Genomic DNA, 20,668 nt, shown 5'->3' on the forward strand with positions numbered 1-20,668 from the left:
TCCTCTGTATGTCCTAAACTCCAATATCACAACCCTTCTGTAAACAGACACCAGCAGAGGAGCACAGTGCCTGGACGTGGCTTCTGTCTCCAGTGTTGTGGTCACTTAGCACAGAACCTGGCACCCAGAGGGTGTTTACTGCCTATTCTAGGGATGATTGCGCAGACAAGGAAAGTACACTAAGTTTGGAGTCGGGCATGTGGATTCAACTCTTCTCTGTTCAAATCTTTGTCCTTGGACAAATCAGCAACCCTTTCTGAACTTCAGTTCCCTCATCTATAAAATGGAAGTAATAATGCCTACTTTTTCCAATGAGATAATGGATTATCAACTCCACAACCTAATCAATATTGGATTCTATTATTAAGACACGGCCCCTGCTTCCGAGCATGAACAGAAGCACCAAGAAGCCCTTTCAACACAGCCTGACAGTTGTAAGAGGATGACCACCCTTACCTTGGAATAGTGGGACGGGGGGCGGATCTTCAGGTGGAGACATGAGGAAGAGCATTCCAGGCAGAGCAAGCGCAGTGAGCAAAGGGCATGGAGGTGGGAGGTGTGCAGGGCCCTGGGCACCATCTCAGGGCCCCAAGGAAGGGGAGGAATCCAGAGTGGTCAGTTGCACGGCCAGGTGAAGCGTGGCCTTGTGGGTCAGAGCCAGGAGTCTGGACTGAGCACAAGGTTTTAGGCATGATGAGATTTGTTTTTAGAAAGGTCACTCATCTGCCCTCTGAAAGACAGTTGGAGAAGACCAGTCTGAAGAGGCGAGGCCAGGCAAGAAGCTATGGCAGTGGACCGGGGAGTAGGGGAAAGGCTGAGACCAGGAAGTAGCCACGTGACTTAGAGGGTATTGAGGCCGCTGGACTGGTCAGACAGGAAGAGGTGGCAGCTGGCTTATGCTGTCACTCCTCTGTGCCTCAGCATCATGGGACACCAGGCAGAGGCTCTGACATAGAATGAATCAGATATCGATTCTAACTCCCTTGCTTCTAGCTGTGGGACCTTTCTGTAAAATAGGGACACAAACACCCACAACAGGGTTAATAGGATAAAATGACATGATGACTATAAAGTGCCCAGAAGGTAGATGGCTCATATTCAGAATGTCCTATCCCCCTTGTCCTGATTAAAAGTCACCTTATCACTTCATGCATTAAATACATAGGTCTTTACTATCACACCTGCCTGCCTCCCTGCCTCCTTTCAGTCAACGAATATCCTCCAGAATGCAGCTCCGAGAGGACAAGACCCTAGTCTGCCGCATTCATCACTGCAGTCCCAGCATCCAATACAGTGCCTGGTCTCTAGTAGATGCTCAGTTAATGTTCACTAAATTAACTAAGCACCTTCTAGGCACTGTTCCACATGCTGAGTATCAGGCTGAGCACGACAAAATGCAGCTCTCAGGAAGCTTGCCTGAGTGGAGACACAAAAAAATAAAATGTATGATTCCAGATAGTGGTAATGCTATAAAGTACAAAGGGTGGCATGTTAGAAGGTGTCAAGGGGAACTGTTTGCCAAGTGGGTGATCAGGGAAGGTGACATTGGCGCCAAGTGTTCCAAACAGAGGGACAGCTAACACAGAAGCTCTGGAGCAGGGACCAGCTTGAGATGATCAAGAGACCAAAGGGTGCTCATGTGGCTGGAGCACGCACGATGAACGAGAGGAAGAGACATCCAGGAGGAGGCAGGGGGGTGGGCAAGGGCCACGTCACGTGGGGCCTCGCAGGACTCGAGGAGGAGACTGGATTTTATTTGCGGGTGATTGGGAAGCCATTGCAAGGTCTTAAGGAGAGAGGTGACTCGATCTGATATACACTTTTAAATGATCACTCTGGCTGCTGTATGGAGAATGGATTGGCGGACAGGTGAGGAAGGAAGCAGGGAGCCCAGTTCGGTTATTAGTGTCCAGGTGAGAGGCAGGTGGCTTGGACCACAGTGTAGAGGTGGAGGTGGAACGCAGGGGGTACTCGCTTCCTCACTGACCACCTCCGCTGCCCTCAGCAGCATTTGGCCCCATCGTCTACCCTTTCCCCCGGCCCTGATCACAAGAGAGCCAACGTGCTTGTGCCAACATCCTCCACACACACAGGCCCAGGAGCCTCTCAGGGATGGGAGCCAGGCTTGGAGGAACTCCGGCACCACTAAGCACGGGGCTGGGCATGGCCCTGCTGGGGTCCAAGGGTGACATCAATAAACCAGGGAAGGAATGGAGGAGAGGTGGCCCCCCACGGCAGCCTCGTGTCTGAAAGCACGAGGCTATCATTAACCAAAGAGAGAAATGGGGCAGGAAGCTGGGGCAGATGGCACGTGGTTTTATGGAAGAATATGAGGCAAAATGACGTAGCAGTTAAGAGAAATCAGGGCAAAGTGCAGCAGCTGCCTGGTCACCCCAATCTAGGCATCCATGTGGGTCGGGGCTTCTAGTCAGCCCCAAGGTAAGGCCTCATGTCTGCCCTGAGACTTGCCCCACTGAGACAGGGACGCCACTGGCAGAAAGTACAGGTGCCACTGGGCACGTGACTTGGAGGGGAAAGCACCACTGGAGAAGCAGGAAAATCTCGGTGGAGAAGGGAGCCTTGGGAAAGCAGCTTGCCCTGAAAAGAATATGAAGTAGGTCAGGTTGGAGCCAGGGGCCCACCCTGCCCGAGGGCTCAGGCCATAAACATCCCCGACAGCAAGCGGGCGAGTTAGGGCTGGAGCCAGGGAGGAGCGAGGCAGCTGTGCTGGTGGACCCAAGAAGCCCCCAGTCATCCAGACGAGCTAACCCTCCACCCACCAGGCAAAGCAGTCCAGTAAGAGGTGAGCTGGCAAACTGGGCAGAGCTGAGCCTGAGCTGAGACAGCTCACTTCCACCCCCCAACTGTCAATTCCCAAACCACCTCTCTCTCTACCTGGGCCAGGGCCCTAGCTCAGGCCCCAGGCCCCCTTCCCCACATTAGGATCAAGGAGCAGCCTTGTTACCCTCTCCAGGCTCTGCCCCTCCAGCCTACTCTCCTCGCCACACCTGTCTGATCCTTCAAGAGCACCCCATTGCCCTTGAGACTGGATTCAAGTTCCTGAACTGGCCCTCCAAGTCCACCTTGATCTGACCCCCACCTACATCTCCGCTGCTCCTCCTGTGTCCATTCTGGGTGTACTACTGTTCCTTCTCCCTGGGATGTCCTCGTCCCCTATCTCAGCCCTGGGGACCTTCTATACTCAACACAGGTACTCCTCTTTCAGGAAGCCTTCCCAGAACATTCCAGTCCTGGGCTGGCCCTGCGAGCACTCTCTGCCAGATTACCTTGTCTTGTGCTCGCCTCCTCAGTCCTGCGGGTTCCTCTCCGCAGCAGCATCCCAGACTCCCCGCTGCCCTGTGCCCAGCCCTGTGCTGGCCACTGAGGACAAAGATGTAATATCCCTGCCGTCAAGGAGAGCCAGTGTGCTAAGGGCGGTGACCCACCCGCGGATGCCCACCACACAGGGCAGACTGGGAGGAAACAGCCCACCTACTCCAGGGCTCAGAAGGAGAAAGAGGGATCTGAGCTGGGCCTCAGAGGATTTAATGGTAGGGGAGCAGAAAGGGCATTCCCAGCAGAGGCAAGGAGAAGAGAAAAGACAGTGTCTAACAAAGTAGGGCTTAGTCTAAGGGGGGTGGGAGGGGTGGGTGTGAAGTGCTGGGGCTGCATCGCCCATCCTGAGAAGCCTGTGTCCATCCTGCGAGTGACAGGAACCAGAGGAGGTTTTGGAGCAGGAGACTGACGTGGCTGGAGTCAGGTTCTAGAAGGTCGGGTCTCCAACCCTCAGTGCCCTAACGATGACTGCCAGAAAGGACACAGACCAGGAACCGATTCTTGACTGTTAGTGGGCCTTCGCCCATGTCATGCCCACTGGCTGCCACGTTGGGGGTGTCAGGGCAGGGAGGGAGCGAGGTCCAGACTCAGCGGGTTTGGGCTTCTTGCAGGGGCGAGGGGGAGGGACTTGGAAGCCTCTGCCCCAGGCTGAACACTTCCTCCAGGGTGGCAGCTGTGCCCTGACTACGCTGGGCGTGGCTCCAGTGGGTCTCAGGCCCTCTAGGGCCAGGCGACGGTAGTCAGCATGGCTGCCTCTCAGGGGTCATCAGTCGCTCCACCTCCCGCATGAACCGCAGACACAGCTCTTCCTGCCAGGGCAGAGCCACGCACTGCACAGCCACAGGCAGGCCCACGCTCTTCTTCACGGCCTGCAGGGGACACAGGCATCAGGATGGGAGGTGTCGAGGCAGGACCCCACCCTGGGCCCAGGAAGCATCCCAGCTGGAGAGGAGGGGCAGCACAGCAGGGCCAGCCTGCAGTCTTTAGGGGTCTTGAGGATGTGAGGGCGATCTGGCTGTGACATCTGTCACCCCATTGATCGCCAGGGTTGATTTGGCTGATATGGCTGGCTAGGCGGGTGTCCCCTTCCTCCCTCACCGCTCCACGTGCGTCCCTCCCGAAGCCGCGCGCTCTGTCGAAGAGGACGACCTTCCCCGATAGAGGAGGACCGTTCTTCGGTCAAGGGTATACGAGTAGCTGCGCTCCCCTGCTAGAACCTCCAAACAAGCTCTCGAGACAGACAGACAAGGATACTCGTGTTTATACTGTCTCCTCCACTAGAGGAAGAGGAGCAGGTGTGAGTCCAGGGGAAAAGGGACTTACCTTCTGCAGCGTCTTGTCCCAGATATCCCCAAAGTAGCCCTTGTAATGCTCCATCTGGGCCTCGTCCTCGGCGGTCACCGTGGTGACAGGCACTACCCCCGCAGGGAAGTCCAGGCAGTTGTAGAGCAGAGTATAGCTGACGGCCCCTGAGACACAGCACATGTGGCTGGAGCAGGTTGGGTGAACTTCCATGACAACTGTCCTCTCTGAGCCCCAGTCTTCCACCCTGTGAAATGGCACCCTGCCTCCACAGACAGGGAGAGGTTCTCTCCTAGGGCTGAGACTTGAGTGAGAGTGACAGAGCCCAGGAATCCAGATTCAGGGCAGGCTGGAGAGCCCGCTGACGAGCTTGCCCTGTGCCTCTGCCCTGCAGCTTCCCCCCACCTGGACTGTTGTTGCTGTTTTCCTGGTTTATCTAAATCCCACCTGGACTTCAAATACCACCTCCCAAAACCATAGACTCTGTAACAAGATCTCCAACTTGAATAGTGCTGAGGAGAGGGAGCTCGTTCCCTCCCAAGGCATCCCACATGACTCCCATCTCTCCAGCCAACCAGACTGTGACCCTCTCAAGGGCAGAGTCCTCCCCCAGGGGTGCAACCCACCCGCAGGGCTCCTCTTCTTCTACCTCCCAGCAGCCCCACCAGGCAAAGTACTGAACTCATAGAAGAGAAGAGACAGGTGACAGGGCTGTGATGGGGCTGCAAGCCTCACCTGTGGCTTTGCCTGGGCCATTCAAGTCTAGAGCAGGGCCCAGCATGGGGGTGAGCAGCACATCCAGCTCCACTGCTCTCCACTGGGCAATCACAGAGTGACGGTACACCTGGGGAGGACACCCGTACACAAGGTGAAGCACTCAGACCCAGCCCATTACATGGACTCTCCAACGCAGGCACTGTGGCTGGGGTGACTCTAGCCCTGCACCTGCCCCAGATGTGAACTGAACCACAGTGGGATGGAGGACCTCGGGGTATTCAGACAGGGCTGCTCTCAGGGGGCATCATCTGCTCCACAGAACCACAGACACCGCTTTTCCTACCAGGGCAGGGCCATGGAGTGCTGGCTACAGGCAGCACCAGAGTGGCAAAGAGGTATCCAGGACAGGAGCCCCAGGCTGACCCAGGCCCCTAAGATGGGTCTCTGGGCAAGTGAGGGTCTGACAGCAGTCCCCAAGCGGCCCAATCCAGGGAGTGGAAGGGAGAACGATGGGCCACTCCAGGGGACCAGTGGGACCAGTGGCCGAGAGACCCCAACACAGGTGCCCTGTCCAACTCCACCCCCACCCGCCCTACTCTAGTCTAGAGGCTCTGGCCTCACCTCAATCTCGCGGTGCAGTTCCCAGAGCTTTCCAGCTGACCTGGACAGAGGGAGTGAGGTCACCGACCATGATGATCACAGCCACGGGGATTAGCAACATCAGACCCCTACTCTCAACACCTCCCAGATCTCATTCCTCCTTGGACCCTTCTCAATTCCAGGGCACTCTGAGAGGAAAGTAGTGCAGGGCAGAAGTTCTAATCCCTAAGTTCGTGTCCCACTGAGTCCCCAAGAGGGACTTAGGCCTGACTCCTAGCTACCCTCAGGACACAGGAGAGGCCAAGGCCACCCAAGGTCCTAAATGCCTGGTGGTAACAGAAGGAGCAAGTCCACAAGATGTCAGGGCCTGAGAATGGGGCAATTTATTCCCAGCCTTTCCGGCGTGAGCCACTGAGGGGCAGGCAGGAGAGGGCGCGGTGTAGTCTGATCTCTAAAAGAGTAGCACCCCTCATGGGTTCCCAGCATCCCCCGCTCCTGCCGCCTGCCAGCTCCCTCCTGGGCCTTTCCACCCATGCCCAGCCAGGACAGTCTTCTCCTCTCCACCCTCTCCCATCCTGTGCTCTCCCTCAGGTCCTTGCTCTCCAGGCCTTCCTGGACCTTGCTAAGACATCTTCAAGATTCTCCTCGAAAGCCACAGAGGTTGCCACCCTGCCTGGGCCCTTTCCAGCCTCAGAAGCTACTTCTCTCATCTTTTCCTGTTGGAAAGCACTTGGACCCAGGTCAGGGGAAAAGGGGGGCAAGCATCTGGGCATGGGAAACATTCTTACCGAGATTTCATGCTGTTGAGAAAGGCTGACAACCTTGGGAGCTGCAGAAGGACAGACACAGTCAGTGACTCAGCTTTGGGCCAGGTGTGGCAATAATCTTCTTCAGGCCAAGCTGCCCGTGCTTCCTCCCTCTGTCCCTCCCCCCATGTCCTGGGCCGGCACCCCTTTCAGCATGCATGTTAGCTGAAGATCAAAGGGCATGGGGGGAGGAGAAGAGACTGGGTGAGGGCTGAGAAGAAGAGGAGGCTAAGGGGAGGGGGGAAGAGCCCCAGAGGCTCCCACCCAGCCCAGCCCACCCCTTCTATTCCTTGTGCCCTCACCAGAGGCCTCAGCATGAAAGCCAGCACTCCTTTAAGCCATCTGGGCAGCCTCAGAATTGAGATCAGGTCTCCCAAGCAGGGGTCCACGAAATCACCTTTGCTGGGAGACAAAGGGTCCAGTCCAGACACATCCACCCCAGGCATCCGTCCTGGCTCACCCCCACCTACTGCATCCCCCGGTCTCTACTCAGTGACTCTGTCTACCTCCCTCCTCACCAGACTCCGGTAACCACGCTCTCCAGCCCCTTCATCTCAGCCTCTCCTTTCCAATATGTGGCTTGTGTCTGCAGACCCTCTGGGATGCCTGGGCTCCACCCACACCCAATGGAGCTCCCCAAGGCAGGACTCCCTGTCTCCCTGCCTGGCAAACTCAGCTTAAAGCAATAAGAACTACGGGCAGCATCTCCCTGGCCAGGGCGTGATACTGAGGGCATTCCCCCCATGGATGCGGATACTGGCCTGGAGGCACGAGTGGCGCAGTCTTGAGTGGGCACCGTGATCCTTGTCTCTGAGGCTGTCTCTGCTCTAGATCTCAGGGAAAGGTCTCAGGCGGCTGATCCTGGAGCCTCATTCCCAGGGCCAGAGTGAGGGGTAGCCCCTTCCGCTGAAGCCTGGACCACACTTAGCTACTGGGTGGGGGAAGCCCAGTCAGTCTGGGCATGTCCCCAGGAGGCACCTTCACAGGCCTGTCCTCTGCCCGTGTCAACCTTTAAGGACTGAAAACACCCAAGTGGAACCAGCTTCTCTAAACGTGAGCTCTGCGAAGTCCCTTAAAGCTGGTCTGGTCCAACCTACTGACTTTACAGACAAGAAAACTGAGGTCCTACTCAAAAGAGAAAGGCGTGGCTCAAGTCAGAAGAGCGCGGAGTCACAGAATGACGTCTACACCCCTGCCCTCCTATTTGACCCTACCCTTGTCTCTCAATCTTTCCCAAACAGATAGGCAACTCCCTGCCTACCTCCTACCTCCCAGCCAGCTCAGCTCAGCTCAGGATGAGGCCACGGACGCTCAATCCAGCCTCCCCCTGCGCTGGCACCTTGCCAAAGACTCCCTGGCAAGGTAGTGCCAGGCTCAGCCTGCCATCAGAGGGGTGGCAAGGTCCCTACCCAGAATGCTCAGACCTTCTTCACGTTCGGCTGAGGCCTGTCCTCCATCTTCCCCCAGCCTGGCCTGTCCCCGGGGTTACAGCACCCAGCTGCTCTTCCTGGGTCTCCCCATGTCCTGATCCCACCACAGACCTCCAAACCCAACATCACTCACAAGTTCTGTAGGAAGCTCTTGCCACCGTCACTGAACAGCCCACCCGTCGACAGGGTCTCCAGAGCATGGGGTATGTTGCTTGGCAGGAAGGGAACCAGCTGCAGGGACTGAGGAGTGTAAGACTCCCAGACCTAGCAACCCTTGGGCCCCACCACCCCCATGCTACCCAGGCAGCCCCGAGCATGGACTGGACCAACCCTGCCTTCACGGTACCCTCACTGGAGCTGCAACGGTGGCCTTGTTGGCCCGTGATAACTCCCTGTAAGATGCACATCAGGAGAGAAGTCTGGCGCCACACATAAGCCTGTCTCAGATGAACATCCCCAAACCTGCCATCTCAGGGCCCCAGGAACCTCTGGACAGCTGTGCACCCCTGTCTGTGGTCGACGAGGCCCTCCCGATGCAGCTCACACATCCCCAGGACAGGGGTGAGCTCACCATCAATCATGTACCCCAATACTTCTGATCAGTCCCTTTTTACTGGTCCCCCAGGGACCGAATTCCCATCCCCAACCACAAAACAATCAGGGTGGAAGGATGCCAGGGATGGGTGGCAGCCATGGGTACCAGGAAGGTTTCCCTGAAAGAGGGGCGATGCCAGGACTTATGGGCTCCCACCTCCATACCGTGTGGCCAGCAGCTTCGAGTCTCTTCTTGGTCTCCAGCAGGGCCCGTGTCATGGCCGGGGTGGGCATGGTATAGTTGTCAGTCTCATAATACCCCACACGCAGGGGCTGAGAGCTTGTGTAGACCTGGGGGCAACACACAGGAGTCAGAGTCAGGTCAGGAGAGGGTGGCCCCAAGCAGGGCTCCCAGAGCTCAGAGCAGCTACTCAGCCCCAGACGCAGCTTTGAGGCTGAACCCTAGATCCCCCGAAAACTGACTGCCAGCGAGGCCAGCCCCTTCTGCATCTGACCCCTTCACAATGACTTTGCAGGGGGGCAGAGCAAGAATGAAGATTCCCACTGGTCCTACGAGGAAACTGAGGCTTCAGGTCTACATAGGGAGATAGGCCCAGAGTGGGGCTGGGACTCAGCCAAGGCCACTTGTCAGGGCAGAGCTACAACACTAGGTCGGGAAGCCAGGTATCCTGCGTCCTGAGCCGAGGCTCTCTACAGCCTGTTTTGAGAATGCTAGTCTTGGCTCCCGTAATAGATTGTTCCAGACCTCAGGACAGGAGCCTCACCTCCTCGCCTCCGCTCAGGAAGGGGCTCTTGAACGACTGGTTTCACTTAGAACATCTCCTCTGCTGAGGAGGGGTAGCTCACCTCACCCCCAGCCCAGATCTCCTGCCTGCCCCAGGGCCTTCAGCCCTTCCAAGGCAACCTGGGCTGGGTGAGGCAAGAGGTCTGTAGGGAGAAATGCCAGACTGCTGAGAAATGGCGCTTACATCACACAGCTTACTGTCTACATTAACATGGCTTTACTATTCCACTGCCCACATCGATCTAACTTGACTACTCCTGAATGTGTTGTACATAAAGTACAGATAACTTTATCAGTCATTCTTTTTTTTTTTTTTTTAAATTTTTTTTTTATTTTTACTAATTTTTGGCCGTGGTATTCTATTTATTTATTTATTTATTTTTATTTATTTATTTTTTTGGCTGTGTTGTCTCATCGTTTCTGTGCGAGGGCTTTCTCTAGTTGTGGCAAGTGGGGGCCACTCTTCATCGCGGTGCGCGGGCCTCTCACTATCGCGGCCTCTCTTGTTGCGGAGCACAGGCTCCAGACGCGCAGGCTCAGTAGTTGTGGCTCACGGGCCTAGCTGCTCCGCGGCATGTGGGATCTTCCCAGACCAGGGCTCGAACCCGTGTTCCCTGCATTAGCAGGCAGATTCTCAACCACTGCGTCACCAGGGAAGCCCCCTTTATCAGTCATTCTTAAAAGACCCATCAACTCTTCAATAGAAGCACCAAATGACGGGCTTATCCTCTAAGACTCCTTGAACCCCTCTCCTCAGAATCCTCACCTTGCTGTATCCACCAGTCCTAACCTATTACATCATGATCTGTACCCAATCCTAACCAATGGCCCACACTGAAATATCCACCTGAAACCAACTTCAATATCCTAACTTCGCGCCCCTCCCCCATGCTGCTAAGGCTCTGTGGAGGCAGCACTCCCCCTCACCACAGAAAGCATTAAACTCAGCCTTATCTGATCAACAGGCTGTTTTGATGATATTTTGGGGAGCCAGCATCTGCCACTGCCCACAGATCCCAGCTTTCTCTGGGAGGGAGACAGCTCCGCTTTTAACTGTCCTTAACTCACTCAGCCTACGTGCCAAGCATCCCTCCGGAGGCTGGGGATAGGGACGTGAATACTGTAGGAAAGGCTCCTAATTACTGGGGATCAAACACAGATAAGGTACAGGAGTGCTCTCTCAAGCTGTTCTTAGCCTCGAGGCCACTCCTGTTCCGCAGTGACAGCCCCCAGGCTAGGCCGGAAGGTGGGTCTTTCCTCAGCTCTTGCTCCCAGCCCACCAATTTGAAAGCCTCAGGGTTTCCAAATGCAGGCAAGGGCGCCATCTGGTGGCTGTCTGCAGAGGCGCTGCTGCTGGCCTCAGACACCGCCCCCCCCCCCGTCCCCCCCTCACCCCCCTCACCCCCCTCAACCCCCTCCCCCGCCCCGCGGGGGTGGTTTTCAGGAGACAGGACCTCCAAGTCCTGCTGCAATGCAGGGGCTGCTCTCTGGGCTCAGGAGCACCAGTGAGACCTGAATCCACCCCATGCCCACCCCCACCCCGGCTCACCTCCTCCCTGAAGGGCAGGGGGGGCACGGTGGGGTCCAGGTGGAACATGTCCTCACACAGCAGCGCTCGCAGGCACAGCGCCAGGCTCTCCACGTCCCGGGCCATGGGGCCGACTGAGAGCTGTACTGTGGGGCAGGGTGGGGAGGAAAAAGAGATCACCCAGCCCCAAGGGGCTCTGGGGCCAGGTCCAAGCAAGGGCTGGGCCGTGGCCCAGGAGTGTGAGCAGGGACAAGGCATAGGAACTCAGACCTAAGGTGGCCTGGGGGCCCAACACTGCCCCAAGGAGAAGCAGGGGCAGAGGCGGATCAGGCAGACCCCCCTCCTCCAGGGCATAGAGGGAACCACAGACCTCACCTGCTACCTGTCCATAGACACAGCCCTTCAGGCCACTCTTGCTGGATAAGAAACACAAGATGTTGGAAATGGGAAATGGCCATCCTCTGCCCAACCCCACATCCATACAGCAGCTCCCAACTCTCTCACCACTTTGGAAACTAGGAACCAAGGACCGTGGTGCTGTGACACTACCTCCCAGCAAAACCCCAGTCAGGGAATCCCTGCCTGGAGCCCAGAGAGGTGGGAAGCTAGGCCAAGGTCACACAGCAAGAGACTCAAAAGCTCCCTCCCCCGACCACCTACACCATACCTGATGCGGTTCCCTGTGGGTTTGAGGCCGCAGATGCCACAGAAGGCAGAGGGAAAGCGGATGCTTCCTCCGATGTCGGTGCCTAAGCCCAGTGGGGAGCCCCCAGCCGCAATGAGGGCCCCCTCACCCCCTGAGGAGCCACCTGGGCTCTTGGAAGACTTCCATGGGTTCACGGTCTGGCCAAAGAGGGGGTTACCACAGTCATAGCTGGAGGAAGCAGAAAGGGGTCAGCCCATGTCACGCTGGCACCGGTGCCCCTGCCCCCACCCCGCACCCGAGACACAACCTGAACATGGACTGGGGGACATTGGTGTACACGAAGGGCAAGGCCCCCTGCCGCTTCAGCACCTGCACCACCACGCTGTCACACTCTGCTGGCGCCCCCTCGTTCAGGCTCAAGCCCAGTGTGGAGTCCTGGCCCTAGAAGGAGGGATGGGCGAGAGGGGCGTGGCTGATGAGCCAGGGGCGCCTCAGCAGCACAGGGTCTGTTCCCACCACCACCCCACAGGCCAAGGCAGGGCATACCCATGGTGCCCTCTCAAGGCACCATGAGGGCCCAGGGTGACCCAGGACACAGAGCTGGCTGGCAGGGACTGGGGCAGGGCACACCTTGTAGCTGAAGCACTCCTTGAGGCTCACAGGGACGCCGTAGAGCAGGCCCTGCCTTGGGACCTGGCACAGCTGAGTCTCACAGTCTGCCAGGTAGGTAGTCACACAGTTAGTCCCTTTGTTCACTTCCCAGGCCTGTGGGAGAGAGAAATGGATACAAGACAAAGTGAGGCTGGCTTTTTTTTTTTTTTTTTCAGTTGTGTTAAAATTCCCTTACCACCCAGGGAAAGGGTAACCAGAAACATGACCCAGGGGCACAGAGGATAACCTAGGCCCAGCACTCGCCTCACTAGGGACATGTGGCTCCAGCCTCACCCTGGCTGTCTCTGGCCTTCAACTCCAAAACGGACAGAGAGAGAGAGTACTCCCAGGGCCAGGGCACGACCAGGGAACTCAAAGGGGCAAGATATTGACCTCAGATGCCCCCCAGAGGCCGAGCTGGGAGGAGGATGACCCTTGGCCACCCCACCCCCATCCTCCTCCAAGCCGCACCCTCTGCCCAGTGAGGCTGGCAGATCCCCGTGTCAGGTCACACTGGGAGTCAGTGCAGGGCAGGTCTAGACCCAGGCTACAGCCTCCCAGGGAGCCTCCCAGCTCCTCTGCCCCAGGCAGGCCCAGGTGAAGCCTCCCCTCCCCCAGGAACCCTTGAAGCTGATAATCAAGTCTCATGGAGGAGTGGCTGACTGACAGCAACTGACAGGAACATGGGTGTGGCCCTATTGCCACACTCAGGTACGTGAAACCTGTCTCCTGCCCCGGGCAGAAAGAGAGGAGGCCAATCTGTAGCCAGAATGCTCTCTGTGGATGATTAAGAGGGGCAGGAGCTTTTTCAGGGACATTGATTCGTTAGAAGCAACCCCGGCTGTTGAGACTGTGTCCTCTCAGTGCACCCGGCCCAGGGGTGTCCAGTCCTTTCTCTACAGTCCCCCTCTGCCCCCCTCTCAGCTGCAGTCACTCACACCACTCTCATACACCCCCGTCAGTCCCCCTGGCACTCATGTCCACCTGCTTAGGGGTCCCACTCACTACCACATGCTCTCTTCCAAGAAATCATATCAGATACAAGTCACACTCATAGAAGTAAGTCAGAAAAAGAAAAACAAATACCATATGCTAACACATATATATAGAATCTTAAAGAAAAAATGGTTCTGATGAACCTAGGGGTAGGACAGGAATAAAGACGCAGACGTAGAGAATAGACTTGAGGACACAGGGAGGGGGAAGGGTAAGCTGGGATGAAGTGAGAGAGTGGCATGGACATATATACACTACCAAATGTAAAATAGATAGCTACTAGGAAGCAGCCGCATGGCACAGGGAGATCAGCTTGGTGCTTTGTGACCACTTCGAGTGGTGGGATAGGGAGGGTGTGAGGGACACGCAAGAGAGACGCAAGAGGGAGGGGATATGGGGATATATGTATACATTACTGATTCACTTTGTTATACAGCAGAAACTAACACAACATTGTATTGTAAAGCAATTATACTCCAAAAAAGATGTTTTAAAAAAATGCTATGGCATATATAGACAAGTCACACTCACAAAGCACAATTCCTTCTTTCATTTTGTTTCAAACACATTTCTTGAGCACTTACTATATAAAAGACATAGTGTTCAGCACTAAGGTGCAAAGACAAATAAGACTCTGTCCACCAAAAGCCCACATTTGCCTTGGGAAAGAGAAAGACAAGGCAAGCCCTACAATGTGACGAGAAATGTGCTGTTAGAAAGTGAACACTGAAGAGGAAACCCTAACTCAGGCTGGGAGGGGAGGAGGGTCATGGGAGGCTTCCTGGAAGACTCCAGAGATTCCTCTCTGAGCCCTGAAGACTCTTCCGGGGGAGCCTGTTGAACTGAGAGGGGCAAGAAGGAGAAGAGCCTCACCGGTAAAAGGAGCCCCACACGAGCCAGTGCAGGCGCTGGGTGCCAGGGAACTGCCAGCAGCTGAGCCGCTGGTGCCCCAAGCTACAGAAGGCCTTGGCCAGAGAGGATGCTGAAGAGCTGAGAGGGCACCTGGCCAGGAGGCTGGCGCTTGGTCCCAGAGGGAGATGGTGGTGGAGGACCAGGGTGGCTGAAGAGGGGGAGACAAGGGGATGGACTAGAGACAGCTATAGGAAGGGAACAGACCAGACTTGGTGACTGATGGGGTGGGGGCGGGAGGGAGAGGGAAGTCTGGGCTAAAAGCCAGGTTTCTAGCTAAGACAACATGCTCAGTGCCCACCCACCCCCGCCCCTCCCCACCTCCCCGCATACACACACAGAGCCATTCTCTCTCTTCTCTCTCTCTTCTCTCTCTCTCCCTCTCTCTCTCTCTCTCTCTCTCTCTCTCACACACACACACACACACACATACACATACACACATACACACACACACACACACACACAGAGCTCTGGCTCCCTCCCTACCTCCCTGGCACTGTGATCCCACCGCGGCCCTCAGTGGGACAAAGTCCAGGCCAGGTTTTCCCCCCAGCCTTGCAGAGAAAGGGGAGGAAGGAGCAGGGTCACTCCCAGGCTTTACCTTTCCCAAGTAGGTGAAGAGTGAAGCCTCCGGAGACAGCTCCCCACCGTGTAGCTTCTGTACCAGTTGAGGCAGAGGTAGGGCCAGCAGTGCCTCCGAGTCCAGGTCAGGGTTCTGGGGAGACAACTCGGATCAGTCCCCCACTCCCCGCAGGCCCCATGTGCCTGCAGCAGACACCAGTGGCCCATGCCCCCAAATCCCCACACCTACCAAGCACGTGCTCACTGTCACATGCCAACTCGTGACAGATGTGCCCACCCGCAGCTCTGACACCACAAATGTGGTCCAGCCTGGGCAGGCCCTTGCTACCTGTGGACAATACAGATCTATCTCTTCAAGAAGCTTACCTGAGGGGGGTCCAGGGAGAGGCCATGCCCAGGCTGATCATTAGACCATTACTAACAGGGACCACCAATGACTACCTACTGTGCGCCAGGCACCATGCCAATGTGCTCCATGTTTGGATTAAATCTTACTACCATTCCCATTGCACAGCTAAAGAAACTGAGGCTCAGCAAGGGGAAGTGCCTTGCCTAGGACTTACAGATAAACTATAGTTCTCTACCCATTCAGCATGGGCTGCCCACTGGCTGTCCACCTGCACCTAACTACTCAACACCTTGTCAGGGGAGGGCAGAAATAAGAAAACCCTGTCCTGGGTGGTTAGGGTTGGAGCTGGAGCCACATCCAAAAGAGAGGGTTTTTTTGTTCATTACATAGATATGCATTAGGCACCTACTCCGTACCAGGCACCATGCTAGGCAAGGGGATACAGCAGTGAACAAAAAAGTCACATCCAGGCTTTGGGGGAGCTTACACAGGTGCAGAGTTGGGGGTGAGCAGATAATTCATAAGTAAATAAGAATTTTAGATAGCAAGAAATAAAGAAAATAAAATGGATGCAGTGAGTGGGCGGCACACAGGTAGAGGGTGGTCAGGGAAGAGCTCTCTGAAGGAGAAGAGATGTTTGATCAGACACCTACTGCCAGGCCTCGAAGTCCGCCAGAGTCTCTGGGGTCAGCCCCTGCCTGCAAACATCCGCTGGCTTCCCCCTCGAGGGTATTGGGCTAATTAGTAAATAGGGCTAGGAGGACATCTGAATTGCAGGCACCACATCTCATCTCTACCCTCCTCTGCTCCTGCCAAAGTCACCAGGGACTTCCTTGTTGCCGAATACAACAAACACTTGACTCTGTTCATTCTGCTCCAAGTCTCATGGAGGCATGCAGAGGGCTCGCTGCAGTTTCCTCTGGGCACAGACATACCCCCTTCCCCGGGGTTCCCTCCCACCTCTCCGCTACTTCTGTCATCCACTCATTCAGTCAACACACGTGTTCTGAGCATCTACTATGTGCTGAGGACTAGCTAGGGCTGTGAATTTAGAGATAACCAGGACAGACAAGTCTCTGCTTTCAGAGCTTACCTTCAAGAAAACAAACAAGTTAATTGAGAAAAGAATTTGAAAAAGAATAAAAGAAAAAAAAATTTTTTTAAGAAAGAAAACAAGTTAACAAAGAATGGACAGACCACGGCAAGTGTGAGAAAGGATAAACGGAGTCTGTGACAGAAAGAACAGAGGAATGACTCAGATGGGCTGGGTAGGTGGCGGTGACATTTCAGATGTGATTTGGAGCCTGAGAAGGAGCCAGACGCGGGGAGAGACAGAGGCTCCTGGAGGTTCCTCTGGCACCTCTTCTTCCCTCTCTGATGCTGGGAGAAGTCACTCCTTCTCATGGCTTCCACTCCAGGCCCTCCGCCTATCTCACAGCCTCCAGATCATGTCCTTCGACTGACCCAACTGAGCTCAGACCTACTCGCTGGGCTACTCCCTTTTCTCCCTCTGTCCCTGTGTCGTTCCCCTGAGCTCGGTGCCTCCCCACCCCTCTCCACTGGCTCCTCTTCCCTCAGGGAAGGACGCTGCCCTCCATCTTCGACTCCCCCCCTCTCCTTCCCACCCACATCCAGTCACCAAGCCCCCTAAGTAGCTCTGGCAAATGGCTATCTCTCTGTCCCCTCTACCAAAACCCTTGCCAGTGCACATCCTTTCTCTCCTGGGTCAGACAGGGGCCACCCAACCGGCTGCCCCGCCCAAGCTTTGCGGCCAGGCCAGATAGGGCAATGTCCAAGCCCACCTTGCCTCTCCCCTTAAAGTCCCCTTCACACCACAAGCTCCAGGAGATGCTTCCAGGCCGTGGTGCTGTCAGACTCCCCTGAACCCCCTTAATGCAACATGGTCCCCTCACACCCACCACACGCCCAGAGCTGAACGCCCACCACACAGCCCACCACACAGCCTTTGAAGCCCGGCCTCAATATCAGGAACACTCTACCTCTTCCCTGAATTTGTTAAGTGGATACAACACTCACTTGGGATTTTTTTTTTTTTTTTTAAATAATACAGGGAGCTACAAGCAAGGAAAAGAAGAAAAATGGATCCATGATCTCCCCACCAACACACGAGACAACCCCTAGTGACATATTTTTTTAAAGGTATACAGAATGAAAAGTGAACATTTCTCCCCACCTCTAGGACCACCCTGCCCAGTCCCTCTTCTGAAAAGGAAACCATAGTTAACAGTTTCTGATGAAACCTCACAGGAAAAAAAAAATGTCTGTGAAAAACCCACAATGTGGGGCTTCCCTGGTGGCGCAGTGGTTGAGAATCCACCTGCCAATGCAGGGGACACGGGTTCGAGCCCCGGTCTGGGAAGATCCCACATGCCGCGGAGCAACAAAGCCCGTGCGCCACAACTACTGAGCCCGCGTGCCGCAACTACTGAAGCCCGCGCGCCTAGAGCCTGTGCTCCACAACAAGAGAAGCCACCGCAGTGAGAAGCCCATGCACTGCAACGAAGAGTAGCCCCCTCTCGCCGCAACTAGAGAAAGCCCGCACGCAGCAACGAAGACCCAACGCAGCCAAAAATAAATAAATAAAATAAATAAATTTTTAAAAAAATTAGTATGGAGAATGCAGGGAAGTGCACAAATAACGTCTCACCAAGCATGTGGCTATCTGTATGCCTACTTTTTCAAGCAAAGGATACTATAGCTATCATTGAATCACTGCCCCTCCTCCATCTGTTTTTCTCCTTCTGAACCACCTACTGTCCTAATTTCAGGTATCCTAGATTGTCCTCGAAGTCTTTTTTATTTTCACTCATGGGGTTTTTTTAAATCGCTTTTGTCCTATTTCAAGATATCTCTTCCATTTGATCACGTAGGCCACTGATACTGATCGAAACAAAAACCATACTGTTCTTCAAGTCATTCATTGAATTGTTTTGTTTTAAAATCAGCTTCAAGTTGGTCTTGGAGACGCCAGGAGATGGAACTACAGGTCAGATCCAGTTGAAGGAAGTGGCATTTGTAATCCAGTGGGATTTTGACAAAAGGGCTTGTAAGGGATGTGTGGGAAGGGCATTCAGGATAAAACTACAGGTGCGGAGGCACAGAGGGATAAGCAGGTGTTCTGGGATGGCTCTCCCAGCCATAATATTCTGTCAATGGTGGGCCCTCTCTTCAGTCCAGAAAGGATATTGAAACTCATTCAGGGGGCAAGGTGGAAACAAATGCAACAAACGGGCATGTTACAGGTTAAGCCTCACACGGTCAACAGAGAATACAAGAAATACGCCTCACTCTAAAGTTGCTCTAGAGTCCAGAGAAAGATGAACCATCTTGCGATGTTCAGGAGGTGCTGAGTACGCCCCCTCCTCCAGTAACGCCTCGGGACACAGGAGGTATCTGGGTCACAACTAGCTTTCCTGCGGTCTCTCAGGCAGGAGTTGTACTACAGGCTGCTGTATTCATCCAGGGCCCTGCTAACCTTGGGCCCCGTCCCAAGGCCCTGGATGAGCTCAGCTAAACTGCCCACCTCCTACCCATTCCCAAAGCTACTGTCACGAAGACCTCATCTCTTTGCTGATTGCTCGGCACATTGAGGCTCCTAAGATAGTTCTCCCTTTCTTCTCCCAGTCACTAGAAAACCAAAAGGTGATTTCCCTGCTTTCCCATCTGCAAGAGCCAAGTTTTGGTGTTCGAGGCCAGGCTCTGCCCCACGGAGGCTGTTTCAACAGCTTTTGGTATTTCAGGGCTAAAGCTTCTACCCTGGAAGAGTTGGTTCTTAAAAATAATGAAAGGCTGTTGCTCCAGAAGGAAACTGTGTAGATGCTGATGCTTGGAGTTGAAGTGAGGGAAGACCCACCCTACTACCACCCCACACCCCTACCAGCTGGTGGGTTCCTTGCAACCAGGACGGGAGTCCTGTAGGCACGAACTGTGGGCAGATTCTTACAGCTGCCTCCACACAGCCCTCGGTGCTGGCAGAACTCAGCTAGCCAGCTGCACAGGACCTGGAGCCTCGGGAGCAGCCGAGGGTCTCTAGGCTGAGCCTGGGATCACTGCAAGGATCCCTGAGTGGGGCACCAAGGAGGTCAGCCAGAGAAGGAGGATCAGACAGTGATAAACCTGTGCTCAAGTAGGGAAAGTGACCAGTTTGGATTGAATACCTAAAAACTGACTGATTGTGTACTTTTCAGCCAGCTTGATGAGTGAAGGCTGGAACCAGATACATTTTTATTTCAATAAATAAACAAATATGACATTTCCTGGTCCAGGAATGGTGTGGAGTAAATCCATACCATTACATCCAGCTAAAACCTCACGGCCATCAAGGCCATACCCAGGGCCTGGCATTCAAGGCCAGGGTCTCTCTTCCTAATCTTTCTCCCCTGCTCCTCTCCAGCGGAATGAGCCTGGATGGTCCCACCAGGCATCTGGGTTCTAGTTCCAGCTCCTGCCTCGTGCTGTCCCATTATCCGGAATGCCTTCCCACCTGTCAGATCCAAATCCTATCAAACACTCGGGGCAGGTCTTCCCTCCCTCAGCACATAAGAAGTGAGTTCAGCATTTTGACTTGGAACTGGGTCCAGTGTGTCATACACCTGGAGGAAAAGCCTCCCCTTCTAGGCCTCTCCCTTGCCCCCATACACACACTGAGCTGATCCAGAGGATAAAATCTTGTTGACAGATCACCCACCTAAACCTATTCATGCAAAGGGCTTATAACCCATCAGACTCGACAGCCTAGGTGGCAGGGGTCCAGCTCCGCCAGTAACTCCCTGTGGACTTGGGCAAGTCCCTCCCCAGCTCCCTCTTAGCATCCTCAAGCACAAATCAATGAGTTTGAACTGTAAGCTCTCCAGATGCCCTTGGCCATCACTTTACGATTCCAAAGTCCTAAACCCGAGCATCCTACTGGTTCTCACACTTGCGTTTTAGCGTCCTAATAGTCAGTGATCTTGAGATTCTTTGGCACCAGAGCAAAGCTCCTCTTTGACCCAGTGCGGCGACAGCCTTCGACAACCTGCCCTGTCCCTTTCGTTTCCCTTCCTCCCCTAGGCCCCACCTGGCTCAGAAAGAGCACGGAATGCATTACAGCGAGAGGAGTTTCGGAGAGTTACGAACCTGCGCTGCCCACACACCTGCGCTGCCCGCTGCCCGCCGCCCGCCCCTCCGCGTGCCCGGGCGGCTGAAAGTGCTGCCGCCACCCCAGGCCCTCCCCCTGACCCCGATTCCAACCCCGGCCATCACCTGGAGACGGAAGCGCTGCGCCGCCTTGTCCATGGTCTCCAGGGCCGCTTGCTGCCTCTGTCGTGCCCGGGCCGCCGCGCCCCGCGCCGTCCGGTGACTGGACCAGCGCAGGGCCAAGGCCGCCGCCACCAAGAAGCAAGCCAGGGTAGCCCCGGAGGGCCCGGAGAGCGCGGCCCACAGTTCATCCAGCACCATGGTCTCCCGCCGCCGAC

The 20,668-nt window shown here is 55.2% G+C and overlaps 1 protein-coding gene across 3 annotated transcripts; it reads right to left on the reverse strand.

Annotated features, from left to right (window-relative positions):
* Nucleotides 1-1,778: 1,778 nt before the first annotated feature.
* Nucleotides 1,779-20,668, reverse strand: FAAH (fatty acid amide hydrolase). 3 transcript variants are annotated; one of them, XR_009700395.1, is made up of 16 exons: nt 20,457-20,668; nt 14,865-14,978; nt 12,335-12,469; nt 12,012-12,145; nt 11,726-11,932; nt 11,434-11,474; nt 11,080-11,204; nt 8,951-9,076; nt 8,325-8,422; nt 7,064-7,163; nt 6,744-6,784; nt 5,977-6,016; nt 5,374-5,482; nt 4,660-4,805; nt 3,288-4,205; nt 1,779-2,598 (listed from the first exon to the last, which is right to left on the reverse strand). XR_009700395.1 is itself a non-coding variant. In XM_061184268.1 (15 exons), the coding sequence occupies exons 1-15, from the start codon at nt 20,649-20,651 to the stop codon at nt 4,077-4,079; spliced, it is 1,647 nt and encodes a 548-aa protein (XP_061040251.1). In that variant the 5' UTR covers nt 20,652-20,668; the 3' UTR covers nt 1,779-4,076. The 3 variants fall into 3 exon arrangements, 2 of the variants coding, with proteins under 2 accessions (XP_061040251.1, XP_061040250.1); XM_061184268.1 differs by having other exon boundaries at nt 1,779-4,205; nt 11,726-11,901; nt 12,074-12,145; XM_061184267.1 differs by having other exon boundaries at nt 1,779-4,205.

This window comes from Eubalaena glacialis, chromosome 3 (assembly GCF_028564815.1).
Source record: "Eubalaena glacialis isolate mEubGla1 chromosome 3, mEubGla1.1.hap2.+ XY, whole genome shotgun sequence".
NCBI classification, from domain to species: domain Eukaryota; kingdom Metazoa; phylum Chordata; class Mammalia; order Artiodactyla; family Balaenidae; genus Eubalaena; species Eubalaena glacialis.